The 21589-nt window shown below is 44.2% G+C and overlaps 1 protein-coding gene across 4 annotated transcripts in view; it reads left to right on the plus strand.

The window, feature by feature from the left end:
* Positions 1 to 21589, plus strand: part of DCDC2 (doublecortin domain containing 2) — a 170927-nt gene that overhangs the window by 121805 nt on the left and 27533 nt on the right. For all 4 annotated transcript variants that reach the window (XM_086706124.1, XM_086706121.1, XM_086706123.1 and 1 more), the window contains one exon: positions 18379 to 18479. In XM_086706124.1, coding sequence (XP_086562250.1) covers positions 18379 to 18479 — 101 coding nt within the window. The remainder of the gene's footprint in view (positions 1 to 18378; positions 18480 to 21589) is intronic.

The raw sequence follows: 21589 nt of genomic DNA on the forward strand, positions 1-21589 counted from the left end.
TTGGGCTCTGTGCTGATAGTGTGGAACCTGCCTGGGATTCTCTCTCTCCCTCTCCCTCTCCACACCTCCCCTGCTCATGCATGTCTCTGTCTCTGTCTCTCTCTCAAAATAAATAAATACTCATTTAAGAAAACAAAACAAAACAAAAGAAAACCTGGTTGGCGTGATCCCTTATGCAGTACAATTTATAGCTTCCTTTTGCAACTTGATAAATTCAGGGAAGTTCATCTGATGTGCAACAGGTTTATGTAGATGATTTATTCAGTGCAAGAATTTCTTTCTTTATGCATTTATTTCCTCAATTAATTAGCCAGTGTGTCCCTCTCCGACAATTCAGTGACCTTTCTGAAGTTAAGGTAAAATTGTTGCAACCTGCGTGAATGTTGTAAAGTATGTAAGTTGGGAAAGAGAGGGCGAGCTGTGCAGGTGCCGAGTCAGCCCCGCCCATGTGTGCACACGATGGCTGGTCTGCCTCTGCTTCCTTGGCGTGTGGTTCCCTCTTCTGGCTTTGAAATTTGTTTATTTATTTTGAGAGAGAGAGAGCCAGAGAGAGAGAGTGAACAGGGGAGAGGGGCAGAGAGGGAGAGGGAGAGAGAATCCCAAGCAGGCTCCACTGTCAGCACAGAGCCCAATGTGGGGCTCGATCCCATGAACTGTGAGATCGTGACCTGAGCCGAAATCGAGAGTCAGATGCTCAACCAACTGGGTCACCCAGCCGCCCTCATCTTCTGGCTTTAAAACGTGCCTCTTACATTGTCTGTAAGAACAACATGTAATACATTTAAACGTAAAGTTGGACTGTTGAACCTTTTTTTGAAAAGCATTCAGAATGAAGTCAATCCAACTAGACACAGTTTCAATATTATGAGCTCCCTCTTTATTTAAAAGCTTTTTTCCAATGTTCTCTAATAGAGGTTTGCCAGATTCCATTTAAACCCAGCTGTGGGGGGCGCCTGGGTGGCGCAGTCGGTTAAGCATCCGACTTCAGCTAGGTCACGATCTCGCGGTCCGTGAGTTCGAGCCCCGCATCGGGCTCTGGGCTGATGGCTCAGAGCCTGGAGCCTGTTTCTGATTCTGTGTCTCCCTCTCTCTCTGCCCCTCCCCTGTTCATGCTCTGTCTCTCTCTGTCCCAAAAAAATAAATAAACGTTAAAAAAAAAAAAAAAAAAAAAAATTTAAAAAAAAAAAAAAAATAAACCCAGCTGTGGGAATCATCAATGTGTGCTAAATTCATTTGGCCAATGACTTTTCGAAAAGAAATATGTTTTTTTTTTTTTTGATATACATACATAGGAGTACTCCTGGGAAAATACACACTTTCATCATTACCGTTTTTTTCCATAAAATGTCAGCTTCCTGTCCCCCCCCCCCCAAAGGAACATATATTCCAATAAGCAAATATGATTGGAAATAAAAATAGCTTTGATGATGATGGACCTTTGTGACTTCGCTGTTGAAACAGGTGTTTAGTATTTTGATTGTTTTCATTTCGTAGTCTTGCGTTATTCTGTTGCTTGATGGGCTAGTTACACACTGCTATAGCTATAGCTCAAACTTGTTACACTCTCCTTATTTTTAACTCTCCTTCCAGTGAAAAAGTATATATATATCATCGTAGGAACATCTAAGGAAAACAGATGGTTTTTCACAACTTCTTGACTCTGAAATTAAATCTCCTGCTTTTCACTTTGGAGCTAAGAATGAAATTGTTACAAATGTTCTCATATGGGTATCCGTGCCTGTAATGGTCCTACCCCAGGTTAGTGTTTTTATCAGCACCAGATTTCTGGTACCATCAGGTATTAAATCTGTGGTTATTCTGGCAAATTAGGACTTTGATGGAAGGGTTCCAACAGTTAAGTCAGGAAAATACATGGTTTTACTCCACATGGAAGAAGAATTATCCTGAAAGATGGCTGGAAGATTCAATAATAGGTTAAGATTTTTTTTTTTTTTAAAGTTTTGAGAGAGAGAGAGAGCGTGAGCAGAGGAGGGGCAGAGAGAGAGAGGGAGATACAGAATCCCAAGGAGGCTTTGAGCTGTCAGCACAGAGCCTGATGCGGGGCTTGAACGCATGAACCGTGAGATCAGGACCTGAGCCGAAATCAAGAGTCAGACTTAAGCGACTGAGCCACCCAGGCGCCTCAGATTAAGATGTTTAAAAGAAAAGCTCACAGAGAGAGTCTTCAGCTTTCTGTCCATGAAGGTGAAAGCAGATGAAACTTCTTTCTTTCTCCAAACTGCCTGCAGGGCCACACATCAGACTCAAACTCATGCTTTGCGTTCTATGCCTGAATTGCCAACACTTTTAAATCGACACCCCTCAGTTCCCTTTTGTTCCTGCAAGGGTTAATGGCTTACACCTTCCTCCAGGTCTGATTTATTCTCCAAAGAGTATTCTCCCTCTCATTTGTTTTCCCAGAATGGTCTCAGGAGCACTCCCCTTCCCCCCTCAGGCCCCGCCCCCGCCCCCCCCCCCTCCAGGCCTCTATTTCCATTCTTGACTTTTGCATTTGTTTCTCCTCCTCTGTCACTTACAAGGCAGCCTGGACATTCAAAATTAAAACAGCTCTCCACCGTGACTCCTAAAACATTTGTTCCGGGTTGGTCCAGTGGGTGTGATTTGCAGTTGATGACCTTCATGGTGGCAATGCTTCTTCCCAAGGTGGGTGTCATTTAGAAGGCACCATGATGGGTGACACTTGGGCCTTGGGCCTGGCTCTGAGCAGCCTTGGGCAAGTTATTATTTAAACCTCAGGTTCCTTACCCATAAAGTAGCATAAAAGTGCTTACTTCACAGGGTGGTTGTGAGGAATGTGCTCCGCGTAGTTAGGCGTTCAGAACAGCCAGGTCCCTTGCCCTAGTCCTGGCTCCATATTGAGCTCTGTGTGCAGCCCAACCTTGTGTTGTGAGTATGGGAGGCGTGAAGTGAGTTTGAAACCCTCTCCTCTGGGTGACAGTAATTGCCTATCGCGTGGTACTGTTAGGATAGGGAGTGAAAGTGTGAAACGTTCAGAGAGGGGGAAGACTTCTGGGGAGGTGGCCGTTGACTTCCATCTTGAAGGGAAGGGTGGGCAGGCATTGTGGCCGTGCAGAGGTGATGTGAACAGAGGTGCAGAGGTGAAGAGGAGATGGGGTGCTTCAGGTGGGGACAGGGGCAGAAAGGATGGGGAGCCCAGAGCCACGAAGGCTCTTCTGGGGGTGGCTGGGGTGAAGAACCTGGTGGCAGAGCTGTGGGACATGTTGGAAAGTCCAACCTGGGTCAAGTCGTGGTGGCCTCTAGAAATTGGGCAGAGGCGTGTAGAACATAGTGGGGAGCAGGAATTCGAGAAACCATGTTGCCCTGTTTCAGTGGATTGTCTTTTAGGGTGGCAAGGAGAGAGAGTTTTTATGCCTTTGATTTTCTCCAGTGTAGTGAAGGGCTTCCTAAGTTTTCCGTGACCCACAGTGTGAAAAAAACTGTACGTCGTGATCTAGTACACGCACATACGTTTATACGTATTCGTCTCGTGAAACAAAAGTTGTGTGAAATAGCCGTGACCGTTCCTCTGCGTCCCGCACGGCGCCGCCTAAGTTTGAGGGTCCAGTGCACGATGAGAGTGCAGCGCCTTTTGTCCAAAGAGCAGCACAAAAGTGCCGTGGATGATCCTTAAACATACTTTTCCCTCGCTCCCGTGGTCTCTCTCCTCGATGGCGTCTTTCATTTGCTGTCATTGTCATCCTACACGGAGAAGGAGCAAAAATTTTAACTAAGGTGAACGCCCCCATTTGTCTTTACGTCGCGCAGTGCCGTTTATGTGCAAAATAGAAGAGCACGCAGCGCACACGTGTCGTCACAGTCACGCAACTTGTGTTTCGGGGCCCGTCCCTGCACGTGCATTTTGCTCTTCTCAGGCGGGTGGAAATACCGTGTTAGGACGCACTCGGCTGCTCGCTGCACTTCTCATATGCACACGTCACACCAGTACGCCCTGCCTTCGGTGTGCCGGGGAGGAAGGAAGGCCGGACGAGAAAGTAAACCAGGGTCACCTTCCATTCCCTGCCACCTCCTCATTTCGGCAGAGACGCGTGGCTTCTACAGGGAGGTCGCACAAGGGGGAGCACGCCAGGATGAGCCCTGGTCTTGCTTATGTCTCGGAGTGCTGCCAGACTCTTTCTTCCCGGGAAGCAAGGTCTGGTTTCAATGGAAAGTGTGGCCTCCAGGGGCCGTCACTGAAGCCAGGTGGAATGTTCTTCCTCCGGCGCCCCTGTGCGCTCGTGAAGCCCAGCGTGGAGGCACAATCTAGTTCCTGTTTTCTTCTGTTTTACTTGAAAGACACTAGCTGCAACCCAGCAAACTCCTGTTGCAGCCCACGAACGGGTCATGACGGGCACGTCAGAAAACCTGAAGCCTGCCGTTAACCACGGGGTGAATGCATCTCGCTCCAGTCGCTGTATCTGAGCCTTGTTTCCACCACTTGCTGTCTGTGAACTTCAGAACACCTTTGCTTTCTGTCTGTAAGATGCGGGTAGCGTTAGCAGTCATTCCTAAGGTTGTTTTGGGCGTTGAATGAGTTTCACGGGTAATGTGCTCAGAACAATGCCTGTCACAAAGTAAGCATCCAAGACCTATGAGCTAATGATCATCATTGTTAATATTGTCACTACTGTTATTAATTTGCATCTTGCTGTAGGTAAAGGCTGAAGAAAAAAATGTTTCTTGGCTAGATAATAAGCATTTCTACCCTATTCCAAAATAGACATTTTCTTAGGCTTACCAGTATTTTTGTTTTATCTTGATTCCAAGTATGCAAAACATCTTAATAACCAACCAAAAGTTAGTTCTTACTGACTTAATGCAATGAGAATACATAAAAATTATAGGTTAATGAAAATCCAATGAAAGATTACTTTATTTCTGTTTTCCCCCTCCCCAAGATTAAAACAAATAGATTATTGGTATTTCTCAATTATCAATTAAGAAAGAAGCAAGGATATTTGAAAGATACCATTCTGGGGGCACCTGGGTGGCTCATCGGTTGAGCCATCTGACTTCCGCCCAGGTCATGATCTTGCGGTTTGTGAGTTCAAGCCCCGCATCGGGCTCTGTGCTGACAGCTCAGAGCCTGGAGCCTGCTTCAGATTCTGTGTCATCCTCTCTCTCTGCCCCTTCCCCACTTACACTCTGTCTCTCTCTATCCCTCTCAAAAATAAATAAACATTTACAAAAAGATACCATTCTGCAAGCCCAAGGATCCGGAATTATTCCATTCGGAATGAAACTGTTAGCTGATGAACTTCAGTCACAGGTAAAAATGCTAGAGGTGAGTGTTTTCTATTTTTGCAAAAGTACAGCATCAATATATTAAAAAAATGTTTTTTAATGTTTATTTTTTTTGAGAGAGAGAGAGAGAGAGAGAAAGTGGGGGAGAGACAGAGAGAGGGAGACACAGAATCTGAAGCAGGCTCCAGGCTCTGAGCTGTCAGCACAGAGCCCGTCGCAGGCTCTAACTCGTGAGCTATGAGATCATGACCTAAGTCAAAGTCGGATGCTTAACCGACTGAGCCACCCAGGTGCCCCATAGATTTTTATTATAATACACACTAAGTCTCTAAGTCTCAATACCAAATGAAAGATTATAGAATCTGGCAGATACTCATTCAGTATCTGTTGTTGGAACAGCATTAAGTCTAAGTGAGCAAAATGCAGACTGATTTGTTTTGATCTGTTTTCTTTTGTGGTCGTTTTGTAAGAAATAGTACTATTTTGTACCTAATCTGTATATTTCCCATCATTAATTGAAGCTATCAAGATCACTTTTCCCATTGATGGTGTGACATTTTATGTTTCCTTGGTTCTCTCAGATTTTGTACTAAGTGAATATATAGTCACTTTATATCTGAATGTCTATATCACTTGCTGATATGTGGGCATATTTGTGGTTATATAGTCATCTTACGATAGAATTCAGTAGACTCCCATAAGTGCATTTATCTCAGACTATTTTAAATAAAATTTGGAACGTGATAGATACTGCAGAGAAAGACATCTCACACAAAAATTTGTTTTTGTCTACTATTTATTGACGGCAGCTCCTTGAATTATAGAGTTTACTCATAAAGATAAGCTGAATTGAATATATTGTAACTTACCACTGCATGTTAAGGTGGAAGGATAACCATCAGTCAAAGCTAAGTTACATCTTTAGCAGGGCATCAATTCTGATCAAAATTTATCATCCTCTCCAGGAATTACTGTGGAGTGGATATAAAACACCTGAAATGCTAAGTGTTTAAGAGATTTCACTTCAGTTGTCTAAGGCAGAGGGAAGCATGCTGTCTGTAAAATGTTGGAACGGTTAAATTGAAAATGCCCTCACTCAGATTTAGTGAACAGTTCAGGCATACTACCTGCGCCAAGCAGATTAGATGACAAATTATCCGATCCCTTTATTCAGAATGACTGATTTGGGCTTATTTGCACATTGTGCCGTGTATCTCCTTACCCTGAGTGAGGACCACAGCTCACAGAATCTCCAGTGCCCGTCTCAGGATTAGATGACTTTGGAAAGCGGTGATAACTTGCTTCATACAATTACAGTGGTATTGGCATTGTCGAGCGTAGTATTTTAAAGCATATTGTTGCTGGTAGATGAAAGCACATGTTGGAGTCTTAGATTCTCAAAGGAGTAATTTAGTAATAATTGGGATTAGTAACCAACTTTTTAAAATGCACAGTCCAGTTTCATGTTTGGGCCGGGTATTCAATCCCTTAAGTCTATACCGTGTTTGTAATTTGGAAACAAATATCTAGAAAAGTTTTTCGGTCTTGCTCTTCAAGTTTCATTGACTGCAGATAGAGTTTGAAAATTTCAAATCCTGGGGCGCCTGGGTGGCTCAGTCGGTTCAGCGTCTGGCTTCAACTCAGGTCACGATCTCGCGGTCCGTGAGTTCGAGCCCCGCGTCGGGCTCTGGGCTGACCGCTCAGAGCCTGGAGCCTGCTTCGGATTCTGTGTCTCCCTCTCTCTGTGCCCCTCCCCCGCTCATGCTCTGTCTCTCTCTGTCTCAAAAATAAATAAACGTTAAAAAAATTAAAAAAAAAGAAAAGAAAATTTCAAATCCGCGTTTCTCCCCGGTCTTGGGTTTTGGGGATTCCTTGCATGAATTCTTAGTAGTTTTCTGAAGCTAAGGAGTCTCTTATTTCTTTGTCTGAGGTGATTGTTAATGACCATGCTAATTAGGCACGCGAGTTGCAGGTGCCTTGTTTCCTGGGATGGGTTCTGCGCGCAACCTTCTGTCCGTCTGGTCCTGCTGCCTCCTCACCCCAACTCCCTGCAGACAGATTACCATATTGTAATTCATTCAGGCGTTTTAGCTAAGGTGTGAACTCCAGTAAATGTCTGCATAGTAAGAATGATTGGTATTTTCATGACATACAGTTTCTAGTTACATTTATGTCATCGAGAAGAAGGTGTTCCGCTTTGGTTTAACTTGGGCATGAATGGATGAACTGTTTGAGTTTCTGCAAGAATGCTTGGATTTCATTAGATGTGCTCATGCATGGGGGACATAGGCTTAGCAACAGCTTTATGGTGCTGACATCTGTGACAAATTCATTGGAAGGCGAGAGTCAGAAAAGATGGGATTTGACCTCCGTTCAGCCCTTGCTACCTCCGTGGCCTCTGAGTTTGGTTTTATAGGACCTCTCTGCTTCACAGGGAATCATCTGGGAAGAGCGGTCCACACTCCTGTCTTCACTTCTTCACCGCTCTTTCAAACCACACCCCAGTGTAAGCCGGTCTTCATGCTCTACTGAAGTTCCTCTCACCTCGTTGACCGATCACTGGCATGCCAACGTTGGAGGACACTTTACCGATCGCTCCTTTGTTGTTGCTTTCATTTTCCCAGGGCTTCCTGGACAGCTTGCTCGTTTGTTTCTTTCTTTCTTTCCTTCTTTCCTTTTCTTTTCTTTCTTTCTTTCTTTCTTTCTTTCTTTCTTTCTTTCTTTCTTTCTTTCTTTCTTCCTTCCTTTCTTCTTTCTTTCCTTTCTTTCTTTCCTCTTCCTTCCTTCTTCCTTCCTTCCTTTCTCTCTCTCTCTCTCTCTCTCTGTCTCTGTCTCTCATCCCTGTCCTTATTTGTTGTCAGTCTTTGCACATTCCTCCTCTTCCCATCCCTTAAATGCTGTCTCCTTGAACTTTAGCCCCCAATCATCTTCTCTTCTCATTGCAGGTTATTGTCCAGACCCGTGACTTTACATTTTAATTTTTTTTAACATTTATTTATTCTTGAGAGAGAGGGAGAGACAGACAGAACATGAACAGGGGAGGGGCAGAGAGGGAGAGGGACACAGAATCCGAAGCAGGCTCCTGGCTCTGAGCTGTCGGCACAGAGCCCGATGCGGGGCTTGAACTCCCGAGCCGTGAGATCATGACCTGAGCTGAAGTCGGATGCTCAACCGACTGAGCCACCCGGTGCCCCTAGACCCATGACTATTTACCAACTGCATTCTGACCGTTCCCAGATCAATATCCTCCTCCTAGAGCTTTATCCTAGTTAACATGTTTGTATTTCCAGCCACTTACCTTGATGTGTCTGTGGAGATGCTTACCAGGAGACTCCAGCCAGTACATCCAGTTCAGAACTCCTCGCCTCCCTTCTCACCACCCACCCCCGCCCCCCTTGTCCTCTGGCCCTCATCCTGGTAAATAGCGCTACTAATCGCTTATGCATCCAGGCTGTAAACCTGAGTCCCCTGTGGCTCTTTCATCTCATCCCTTTCCCTCCAGGCAGTCACGGAGCCCTGCCAGGACAGCCTTGCTTCCCTTGTGTCCACTCTGCCCATCCCTCTGGTGCTGCCTTCACGCAGGACCTACAGGACTGTGCAGACCACAGTCCCCAGAGCAGTGCCTTTCCTGCCACCACAGCAGGTGCTGCGGGTTCTGTGCTCTGGACCTGGGGACCCGTCATTCCCTGCCCTAGCTCCCATCCCATTGTGGGAACTCTGCAGGCTACCAGCCTGTGGTAGCTTCCATCTGACCCACATTCCAGCCTTTCCTTCCTGCATCTCAGCCAGTCTGCTCACTCTGACCTGATGCCTCCCGCTCAGCAGTGACCTGTGAGAGCACCTTGAGTGGTACCTTCCCTATCTCCTCCCTCCACACACGCCCTGCCCGGGGTTCCCCAACCCCATTCATCGAGGCAGCCCTCTTTCAGGACAGCGCCCCGCCCCCAGTCCCCCAGAGGGTCTTCATCATCTTTAAGATCAAGTTCAGAGTCTGTTCTATGAGACAAAGTTTTATTTTTCTTTTTTAATTTATTTTTTGTTTAAAAACATTTCTTTTAATGTTTATTTTTGAGAGAGTACTCTCTCAGTCTCTCCCTCTCCTTCTGTCCCTTCCCTGCTCCTGCATGCTGTCTCTCCAAGCTAAAAAAAATTAAATAAATAAACCACTTATTTAAAAAGTCACGAATTCTATATATTGTAAGTGCATGCTTCATTCTTTGTAACTCTGAATATTAATTTTTTTTATTTTTATTTAAAAAATTTTTAACATTTATTATTGAGAGACAGAGAGAGACGGAGCATGAGCAGGGGAGGGGCAGAGAGAGGGGGAGACACAGAATCCAAAGTAGGCTCCAGGCTCCCAGCTGTCAGCACAGAGCCCGACACGGGGCTGAAACTCATAAACCGCGAGATCATTACCTGAGCCGAAGTCAGACACCTAACCGACTGAGCCACCCAGGTGCCCCTGAATATTACTAATTTTGATAAAAATCTGAAACATCTGTATCTAAAAAAGATTAACGCAGAAATGTAGGGATAAGAACAAAATTGCCTGTGATCTGGGGCCGTCAACGATAATAATCCTACTTTTAAGTTGTGCTTACACTTGGAAAATTGTGTTGCACCCATTTAAAGCCAAGGTAAAATAACCATGGCGGTTAAGATCAACTCTGTGCAAAGAGTTACAGTTGCTTAATAGATGCAAACAGATTTAAACATCAATTACAGAGCAGATGATAGTTAATACCCTGGAGAAGAAGTCAGGGAATGGAAAGAAGTCAAATATTTCACTGCGATTGAGAAAACTCAGCCTCCGTAAGTGTATGGATACGGTCATTGTCACGTACTATTCTGAATTGCCAAAGGAGATGAAATCTTGTGATATTCTGGTTTCTGTAAAGAGTTTCCAAGTGAGTTTGTGGGACATGATGAAACATAGGGAGAAGGTCAGCGATTAAAAAATATTTGGGTTACATGGCGGTACCATCTCAGACGTGCTCAAAACATTAGCTGCCGTTTGATCTGATTCTTCCCGATGATAGTATGCTTTAATCTGGGGGAAGTGGTGGGAGGACATGGGCTACGTCCCACCGAGGGTCAGGGGCAGGTTGGCCAACGTCCTCTCACGAGGACACGCCGTTGCACGTGGGCCCATTCTTCGTCTCTGCCTCGCTGCTTCCTGAACGTAGGGAGACTGCTTCACCCTGGGCCAGCTTTCCGGAAGCACTTTCTTTAAATTTCAGTAAGATATGATGACAAAAATCTATCTCCACGAAGAGTTACGTATTAGAAATTCAATACATTTCACGTGTGCGTGGGGATCCCATTAACGTTAGCTAATGAAGATAACTTCTGTGTCTCCTTGCCAATTTTGATCTTAATTCTGCCTCTGGTAACTGATGTGACAACATAGAAAGAGTGCATGATTTTTCTTGTAAGTAAGCCTAGGTATTTTTTTCTTCTTAGAGTATTGTCTTATACACTGAAAGTTACAGACTCCTTGTTTCCCACATTTTTTTTCTCTACTGGGTTTAATGAGCTACATTTTAAAATCAATGTCTTGTTTCTAATTGAGCATTTCTGTATGAGGCAGTCTCAGTAGTAAATCATAGTAAAATGTTTATAGTCACATTAAGCTTTTCTTGCTTACATGTAGAACTTCCACTTAGTAGATATCTAATATTTCCATAAAGTACTCAGAACCAGGCATCACTCCATTATTTTTCTTCTTTGCCCCGATAAGTTTCCATTGATTTCAAACGCGGAGCACATCAAAATATGGCTTATCATGCTATTTAAAAATAATTTTTAGTAATTCTGGTGAGGAGGTACGCCTTAAACAAGACGGTTGGGCTTAAACACTAATTCTCATCAGTTACTTGCGTGTGTCATTCATCACTTGGTAACTTCTCTTACTCAAGAACATTAGAGTATTGTAACATTACTCAACTGAAATATCGACACCCTGAAACTGGGAAACCTCTTCATTTCTCCTGTTCTAGTTGTGGAAACTAAACAAACATGAGTGTCTATTTTCCCTTTCTGCAGGGAAACGGATTCCTATTTATTATGAACTCCACAGTGGTGCCGTTTCATTCTTTAGGCAATAAAATTCATAAGGGACAAGTGAAAAATAATTGAGGAGCGTTTTTATTTTTTACCAGCGTCTTTGCTGTTGCTTTACGGTGTAATATACACTAAAAATGTCTCTTTGCGATTCAAGCAGGAGAGATTAGAGCTGAATGTGGGTGTGTGTGCATCCGAGCGTTGGATTTGATCCTTAATGTAGTAATTGAATGGGAGCAGTATTGTGTATCAAATTTATCCCTGCTCTTTAGTTTGTTAGCGAATGGCTTTTGTTACAGATGTTTTCGGGTAGGGGAAGACATTAAAAAAATTGAATCCCTTTTCTTCTGGCAGATGGGTGGGTGTCTGGGGGGTGGTGCTGGTTTTTGCACCTTGTAGAGGAGTGAGAAAGAGAGGTGATAGCAGGAGAACAGAAAGCAGTGGGTTTGCAGGGGCTTTTCTGAACACCCCATCCAGCAGGTGCCTGCAGGAGTCGGAAAGGGGATTTGCCATGGCTACTGTCCTGATATTCTCTCTAGACCATGACTTTTACTTATTTATTTACTTATTTTTATTTTTAATGTTTTTTTATTTTATTTTTGAGAGAGAAAGAGCATGAGCAGGGGAGGGGCAGAGAGAGAGAGGGAGAGAGAGATGGGGACAGAGGCTCTGAAGCAGGCTGTGCTGACAGCAGTGAGCCCAGTGTGGGGTTTGAACTCACGAACTGAGAGACCATGACCTGAGCTGAAGTGGGGTGCTTAACTGACTGAGCCATCCAGGCGCCCCTAGACCATGACTTTTAGACACATGGTGTATTAGTTTCCTATTGGTGCTGTCACAACTCACCACAAACTGGGCACTTTACGACAACATACAGATTCTTGATATTACAGTCCCGGAGGTCAGATTTCCAAAATGGTCCTCATTGGCCTATAATCAGAGCCCTGGCAGGGCTTTGTTCCTTCTGGAGTCTCTAAGGGGGAAAATTTGTACCCTTGCCTTTTTCAGTTTTCGAAGGTCGTCTACAGTTCCCTGGTTTATGTCCCCCTCCATCTTCAAAGCCAGCCATGACCTGGCGAGCCTTTCTCACACGCTGTCACCATGACCCCCATCCCCTTGCCCCTCTCTCTCATTTATGAGGACCTTTGTGATTACACTGGGTCCACGAGAATAATACGGGACAGTCTCCCCATCTCGCGGCCAGCTGGTTAGCAACAGTAATTCTATCTTGAGCCTTAATTCACCTCTGCCATGCAATGTAGCGCAATGACACTAACGGGATTAGGACATGGGTGTCTTTGGGGGGCTGTTACTTTGCCCACCACAATAGCATACATAGTTGATCCCTGTGTTGGCCACACTCTAGCCTTTCTCTTCAACCTTCATTATCCCCCTCCTCATCCAGATGCTGTACTGCCACCTGTTGGCCAGATGGGGGCATAAACCATGTAAGGGCATGAAAAATTAATCCACTGGCTCCTGGCTTCTAAATGGCATGCTCCTGGGGTGCTTGGCTAGCTCAGTTGGTGGAGCATGCAAGTCTTGATCTTGGGGTGGTGAGTTTGAACCCCACACTGGGGGTAGAGATTACTTAAAAACAAAGTCTTTAAAAATAGTGAATGAGTGGATGCTCCTTACATTTTATTTCAGTGCAGCAAATATCTTCATTCTCTCAACAAATACCATTTGAACGACTGTGTGCAGAACTCTGTTACATGCTGGGGATACAGCATTAAACGACGTGGGCATGGTACCCGCTCTCTTGGAGCTTATGGTTTGGTGGAGACTGGCAAACACTAAAACAGGAAAATAAACCTGAGAAAATGTCAGCTAGTAGTAGGTGCTAGTCAGAGAATTAAAATACAACAATATTGGGGCGCCTGGGTGGCTCAGTAGGTTAAACATCCAACTTCAGCTCAGGTCATGATCTCACAGTTTGTGAGTTCGAGCCCCGCGTCGGGCTCTGTGCTAACGGCTCAGAGCCTGGAGCCTGCTTCCGATTCTGTGTCTCTCCATCTCTTGGCCCCTCCCCTGCTCATTCTCTGTGTCTGTTTCTCAGTAATAAATAAACATTAAAAAAATAAAAAAAAAACCAACAATATGAATGACTGGGTGGCTACTGGAATAGGAAAGAGGAGAGTTTCCTGAGATCTGTGCAATGAGGAGCAGCCAGTGTTGTGAAAAAAGGGGAAAGGATATTTCAGGGAGAAGGCGTAAGAAGTACAAAGGTGGGAATGAACTTTCTGTTGGAGAAGCAGAATGTAGCTGGAGTTTAATGGGCAAAGGGAATGTGGTAGGAAGCATGTGCCAAGAAGGAGGTAAGTACCAGATCACATCCTTGTGAGCCATGGTAAAGACCTTGGGTTCTATGCATGATGGAACGATGTGAGAGAGTTTCTAAATACTTTTTATCATCTGTTGAGTGCAGTTGGCTATTTTGTGGGGGATGAATTACAGGACAGCAAGAGTTGAAGAAGAGAGATGTTGATGTGTTGTAAGCTTTGCAATTGCCCATCCTGCAGATGATGATGATTAGTCCAAGTTGATAATGGAAATAGGGATAATATTCACAGATTTGGGATATATTTAAAAGGAAATTGAATTGACAAGACAACAATGGAGTGGATACACGGAATGAGAGCAAGAAGGAAGTCAGGATAATTCCAAGATTTGGGGATTGAGTGGTACTGCCATTTCCCGGAGTGGGGAATAGAGTTGATGGGCAGTTGGCCGGCAGAGGAACAGAGTTCTCTTTTGATGATGTTAAGATGCCCATTTGATATCAAAGGTGAGATGTCAAGTTAGGTAATTGGAGATACAAGTTTGGGGATCTCTGAAGAGGCTGGTACAGATCAGAGAATCATTGGCCTATGGCTGGTGTTCAAACCATGATCTTGGTGAGCTTGTCTAAGGAGAGTGTGTGAGTAGAGAATAGTGGTCCACCACTTAGAGGGTGGACAGAGAAGGCTGAGTTGGCCAAGGAGACTGAGAAGCAGCAGCCAGCAGTGCTGCTGAAACCCGGAGAGCGAAATGGAGAAATGGAGAGAGAGAGCGCCAGACTCCTAGACTCCCAACAGGCAGCCGCACAGGGACAAGGCTGAAAGGCATCACCTGGATGTTGAGGGCACAGGCATGAGACGTGAGCTAACACCGTGGGCTCTGTGGGCGGGCTGTGATGGCAGTCCCTGCACGGGATGAAGAGGACGTGTGGTAAGGCGGAGTTGGAGATCTCAGTGGAGTTGAGAAGCCAGAGTATTGAGGCCTGGGTGTGGAACGGTTCATCACCTGAGTATTGAAAGCACTCAGGTGATAGATACAGGATGGACAAGACCGGATTGGGGAGGTTGCCTCTAAAATGAGACATTCAGTGGAGAGACTGGGGATTTATATGAGTTAATCACATAAGTCAAAATTGTATCAAAACCAGGATGTCCACATGCTCAGGGGACATTTTGGAAGAGAAAATTCAATACTTGGCCACGGTGCAGGGGGCAGGGTTAAAGGGGTGTAGAGCTAGAGGGAACTCAACATGGGAGAGAGAGATCAAACCAGGAACTTATCTTTTGACTTACATTTCAATAAGCATTTCCCGAGGACTTAGTGGGCAGGGCACTGTGCTTATTCCCAGCAAACAAGGACCCATAAGGCAGGAAAGGAGCTACAAGGCATGTACGTGGAAAGATAAATAGCCCATGACTCTGTGACTTTTCCACAAGATGCTAAGCCTGTAAAGAGCAACCCTTTCAGGTGTCCCAGGGTGACTTTTGTGTGTTGGACCTTGATACATATTTACCCATCGATCAGATGAATGAAATGCACCCTGTTCGTTTAAAAACAATTTTCATCGTTCAGTATTGTCCCTTAATTGCAGTGTGGTATACCATGTGCAGCAACCTGTGTTCAGATAACATTTAGTGATACGGGAAACGCTCAGGATGTGATTTTAAAGTAAAAAACAGCCTTAGAAAATTATATGTACAGTAAGATTCCACTTTCATGAATGAGTGTGTGTGCACGCGCATCTGTGTGTGTGTAAGGAGAAGGAGGGAGAGAGAAAGGGAGGGAAAATCTGTTGTCAGATTATTAGAGGTGATTGTCTCTGCATCATGAGGTTAGAAGGATGTTTATTTTCTTCATTTTCCACGTTTTCAAACATGCATACATATTATATAAACAGTTTATAATTAGCGCATGCTGTGTGAAAATGTTTTTTCTCTAGAAATTCCTATTTCTCTATTTTTAATTGCATATAACATGTATAATAAACGTTGAAATCCTAGTAGGCTGTCTCCTATCACAGAGTAATTTTCTAGCTGTTGCTCCTTTTTTTTCCTTTTGTTGCCACTGTTCCTGTGACTTCCCTTCTGACCTTCCCTTCTTGCTCTGCTGCAGGAGACAGACATCAGTTCGCTGATGAGCAAGGCCCTCTGCCCACGCCACAGACACACACTTTTCTCTTTCTGTTCTCTGTGTCGCCACACAAGACACTGAGTTTTCTTGATTTGTCTCTTTGCCTTTTCTACCCTGTGGCTGCCATTTTCCATTCCAGCGCCCTTTCAATTTTATTTTATTTGTTACCATTGATTTCATTTTTCTTTTCCGGTGAAATGTTTATTCTGAAACACATCGGTAAGTCATTTGTAGTTCTGGTTGGATACAGTTAAGCATTTCGTTGAATGTGAGTATTTAATAATATATTCCGTTTGTATCTGTAGGTTGCTCTTGGGAGTGTCTTTGAAAGCAAGTGCAACACATGAATGCTAAAATGTCACCCAAAAAGTCAGGTACTTAGGTCATCGCCATAGTGTAGCGTCCTTCTCTGCAGGTTTGACTCCAGGGACATTTCGGGGCTGAGTGTGATTGTTGTCTTCTAAAGTAATCTAGAAGGTAGCAATGAATGTCACACATGCCTGGTTTTCCTTTTAAAACCATACTGGAGATAACATTTGATAAATTGTGCAGCCTGTGTTTTGAAATCTGCCTGTGAACATCCACAAGGTTACGAACTCCACATGTGAATAAGACAGTATTTATTTCTGTTGTTTCCACCATTGTTGGAAATTGTTTCCACCATTGTTGCGTTGAGTTCCAAGGTTCAAGTTCCGAGTCCTTGAGAGACCAATAGCCTCCCCGGTCTCTGTTGCCTCCACTTTTGTGGACTGGACTACCCCCTTCCACTTTTCCTCCTTTATGACAGAATAATTGTAAGTTATTTTCCTAGCCCCTTGAGGTGGCTTTCCCTGTACTCTTGTTAGGTGAAGGATGGCTTTGTTCAGTGCACGATCAGAACTCTGTGCATTTATTCCTACATCTGTGAGGATGTCATCGCATTCTCTGTTTCACTTTCTATATTCTTTCTTCTGATGTGGCTGGGATTTTGGCTGAGATTTCATTGTGGATCTGTGTTCTCGGTTGCAAGACAGGACAGAGTCAGGACATAATGCTTAGATATGCCGTATGGTACATGTCTTTGGGGGAGGATTAGTACTAGTGGTAATGACAATGCTGACATCATCATTGGTAATGGTTTTGCAAGGATTCCTATATACGTGTATATTTTTAATGTTCATGTACCTATAGGTGACTTAAGTGAGAAAACCCATGAATGAAAAATTACTCTGGATGGCGTAAGCATACAAGAGCTGATGGAAGAAGGGATCAGTGGGTGGAAAGACTTTGTTGAGTGATAGGAAGGACCAGCCTGGGAGTGAATGATTGCTGTAGATAATCCTCAAAATGAGTTAATCCATGCGAATTAATCTTAGGCATATAATCAGCTTTGAGGGCAGCTGTCTCCTTTTTAAAAAGGAGAGTAGAGCAGCCAATATCTAGTCAAGGTACAAAAAAAAAGTAATTAAAAAGGAAAATGGTTTCTCTAGGAGAAACCAGAAGGGCTAAGTGCCCGCAGCCCTTGGATACACCCCCTCTTACAGCGCTTTGTCAGGGAGCCCTACTGAGGGCGTGTGTGCATGTCTACAGACATGCATTGGTCTGCAGGCAAGTTGAGAGGACAGTCTACACCTCATTTATACCTTAGGTGGCCACATCGACTGGCACGGTGCCTTTTACATCACTGAGCCTCCACGAATGTAAGAATCTGTTTTACGTTTAATCAAGAGTGACTTTATAACTTGAACACTATGGAGTGTTTTCATGTGACACGTGTCCGGTCACTGTGCTCTGGGAAGCAAGCTTCTATTGGGGAAATAGAGGGGGTTTCAAGACAAAAGGTGAAACCGTACTTGGTACAGTGCAGGGGGTAATCTAGTCCTATAATAGATTAGCAGAGAAGGAGGTGAGTTCTCCATTCCTGGAGATCCTTAAAAATTGGCCAGAGGAAACCTCTGTGAGAAGGACCGAAGCCGTAAACCTACTTGGGGGGCACGCAGAGAGAATGACAGACGGTTCTGGGATTCTTTGATGATGGGGCCCGGAGGAGATAAGACTGAGGGGAAACAGGAAAACGACTTCGGATACGGAAAACAGCTATCGCTGCTTTCAGTGGGGGAAAACAGGTCACGGGAGCTTAACCTAAAGTCTTAGAGATTTAGGTTCCATTTTACACCTAAGGATTTTAAGACCTAGGTTGTGAAAATCCTGCGGAAATCTGCAAAATAGAAGATTGATTTGTGTGAGACCCGGAGTCAGCTCTGTGATTTCTCTTCGGAAAGGAGAGCTTCTAAAACTAGTGTTTTCAGGCACCAAGCATCGTCACTGCTTCCTGGATAGGAGTGGCGAGCAGATAATAGGTGTGAGGTCCTCTCTGTGTAAATACATCTGCAGGGTTGTGTTACTAAGTCAGCAGCCAGAGGGTGAGAGAGGGGTCTGGGACGCAGCTCTGCCCTGCTGGGTCCACCTCGTCTTGGCCACTGTCCCTCTTCCCAGTGTGAAAATGCAGAAGAATTGGGGGGGGGGGAGGGTACAAAGGGAGCCAAAATACCTATTAGAAAACATGATCTTCGTTAGGTATTTGGTTGTAATTTCAGCATTCAGCCACACGATGTCACAATTGGATTTTGATTTTCGCTGTGCATTTGTCTCCAATAATAGATGAAGGCGTCTTCAAAGCTGGAGCAGAGAGGTCTGAGACACAGGGGGCAGCAGAAGTCCAAGAAGATGAAGATACTCAAGTCGAGATCCCAGTTGATCAGGTAGTCTCCATGTCTTTTTTTTTTTTTTTAATATGAAATTTATTGTCAAATTGGTTTCCATACAACACCCAGTGCTCATCCCAAAAGGTGCCCTCCTCAATACCCATCACCCACCCTCCCCTCCCTCCCACCCCCCATCAACCCTCAGTTGGCTTTAAGAGTCTCTTATGCTTTGGCTCTCTCCTTCTCTAACCTCTTTTTTTTTTTTTCCATGTCTTTAAAAATGCGCCTAAACCAATCGCCACTTCTTTCTTTCCAGTCCCGGGTTACCGGCCTCAGGCTGTTCCCATGCAGGTGCTGGTTAAACCCTCTCAGGTAGTCAGGTGGCCAAACAACGTTAAACACAAGACAACACAATACACCTTCAGGTCTTCCTGGTACTCCTACAAAGAGAACAGCCATTTGGACTGTCTTTTTTTATTTTTTGTTGTTTTGGTAATTCTGGAAAAAGATGTAACTTTAATAAATAACATTGAAGAATAAGGTGCATTGGGGGTAAGCCAGGGGATGCAAAGAGGGAGAAAGTTTGATACAGAAAAAAAAAATACTGACTTGGGGTTTTTATCTAGAAAAAAATTCCTCCATTTAGAAAAGGAGTTTGCCTATCTTTCTTCCTTCCTTCCTTCCTTCCTTCCTTCCTTCCTTCCTTCCTTCCTTCCTTCCTTCCTTCTCTTCTCTTTCTTTCTTTCTTTCTTTCTTTCTTTCTTTCTTTCTTTCTTTCTTTCTTTCTTTCTTTCTGTTTTGAATACTGTGATATTCTCTCCTGTAGGGTCTTTGAAATTGCTGTGGTTGGATTTTGGTTTTCATAGAAGAATTGCCTATACAGATGCAACTCAAGTATTTGCTGTGTCTTCTGTTGATTTTCCTTTTAGGCCAACGGAACACTGTATTTGTAGGGGGGAGGGGAGAGGGAGAGAGAGAGAGAGAAAAAGAGAGAGAGAGAGAGAGAGAGAGAGAGAGACTCTGTGGATGTGTGTACATGTGCTTGTGGAAGGGATGAGGGAGTGTTAGTGTTCACTAAATGATGCAAGAAATAAGTCAGGTAGGCTTTTTAATACAATTCAAGCAGATTTCTTGCATTTCTAAATGGAGGATTGGAATTTAGGTTGGGGAGGGGGAAATCATACCCCTGGCTAAAGGGAACGAGAAGTCACTAGGATTTGCCACTTGTCCTTGGACTATTATGTGATATTTCCTTTTCAGAAAGCAAATTTCACAATCCAGCAAGTTCCATAGATGATCTTCTCAATTGTATTTGTCCTAGCAGTGTGGCAGTGAGATTGCTACTTGATTATTCTGCAGGCATTTTCTGTAAGCATCGCCTTCCTGATGAAAAACCTAATGTGTTAAAAATCACACAGATTTCAAAAATCCAATTTATTAGCCAGGATTAGCTACAACTAATAATTTTTCGTAAACTCCAGTTAAAGGTATTTTTTTCCCCTGAGGGAAAATGGAATTTGAGGTCTTCTGTGAAGCTATAATTAAATGTTACATTTTAAGACAAGGAAGAGTAATCATCATGTGTATACAGCACCTAACAGCTGCCCCAAACCAGACTCATTTCTATTCCAAAGCCAAAATGTCAAAAATCAAACCAAGTCATACCATTATTACCAGAAGAGAAATCTCTTTGTTAATCACTTAACAAGTTTCAAAATCTGTGATAGGTATTTCTTTATTTTTAAAAAAATTTCATGTTTATTTATTTATTTATTTGAGAGAGAGAGAGAGAGGGCCAACAGGGGAGGGGCAGAGAGAGAGGGAGACAGAGAATCCCAAGCAGGCTCTGTGCTGATAGCACAGAGCCTGACGTGGGGCTCAAACTCACGAATCATGAGATCATGACCTGAGCCGAAATCAGGAGGCTGACAGGTAGCCTACTGAGCCACCCAGGTGCCCTAGTATTTCTTTCTTTGTAAGTTTGGTATCGCAAGGAGCCAACAGAGGGAGCTGGTCTCTGAAACTACCTGAACGGCCTTGGATAAGTGTCCACAGAGCTTGATTTCTCATTCGACTGGAGAGGGTAACCTATTGAAATAGAAGTGTGCAGAGAGACTGAGTAAACAGGTTGGTAAAAGCTGGGCACCGTCCACACACTGATGTCGGTTTGAAGGAAATAAAAACCGGGTAACAGAAGGTCAGGCTTACTTTCTTCTTTGACCCTGTTAATAATAGAGCTGGACTTAGCTAGCACACGTGGTTGGCGAGAGATACTTATAGGGTCGGGTCATAGAGTCATTCTCTCCATGGCCCGGAGACCTCTTGCTCCATATCCTAAGCGGCTGTGTTATAAATACTGTGAAGGGCCAAGCGAGGGTGTGGAGACCATTACAGTAAGAACAACTCTGAGGACGCACCCTTGTGGTGTGCCAGGCACTGTACCAGGTGCTTTTGTATTCATACAACTGTGATGACAACCCTGAAACATCGGTTTCATCCCACCTACTTTATATGTAGGAAGAAAATGAGCTCATGTAGATGGGATTGCTTGTCTAGGGTTGTACCGCTATGCAGAGGAGTTGGTATTTGAAAAAAAAAAACAACTTTTTAATGTTTACTTATTTTTGAGAGAGAGAGAGACAGAGTGTGAGCAGGGGAGGGGCAGAGAGAGAGGGAGACACAGAATCCGAAGCGGGCTCCAGGCTCCCGGCTGTCAGCACAGAGCCCGACATGGGGCTCAAACCCACGAACTGCGAGATAATGACCTGAGCTGAAGTCGGACGCTGAACCGACTGAGCCACTCAGGCGCCCCAGGAGTTGATATTTGAATACAGGTCTGTCCAATTTCAAAGCATCTGAGTAATCTGGGGGAAGAGTATTAAATGCAAAAAAAAAAAAGTCAATTATTGGCTTAAAGAAAGAAAAAATTCCTTCGTAAGAAAGGAAATGTAGTCATTGTATATACTACTTGATTCAGCTGTGAGTGACGCTAACATACACTCCCTTTTGGGCCATAGCTATTAACTTCTTTGGACTGATTTCCTATCATCTAAGTGGTTCCTATTAAAGCTTTAGTCAGAGGGCCATGAACAAAGGTGTGCATGTGTGCACTTGTGTGTGGTGGGGGGGGGGTGGGTGTATAATTATCATCCGTAATCGGCCAAGTA

The sequence above is a fragment of the Puma concolor genome, chromosome B2, assembly GCF_028749965.1.
Source record: "Puma concolor isolate L17-30 chromosome B2, mPumCon1.1.hap2, whole genome shotgun sequence".
NCBI lineage: Eukaryota > Metazoa > Chordata > Mammalia > Carnivora > Felidae > Puma > Puma concolor.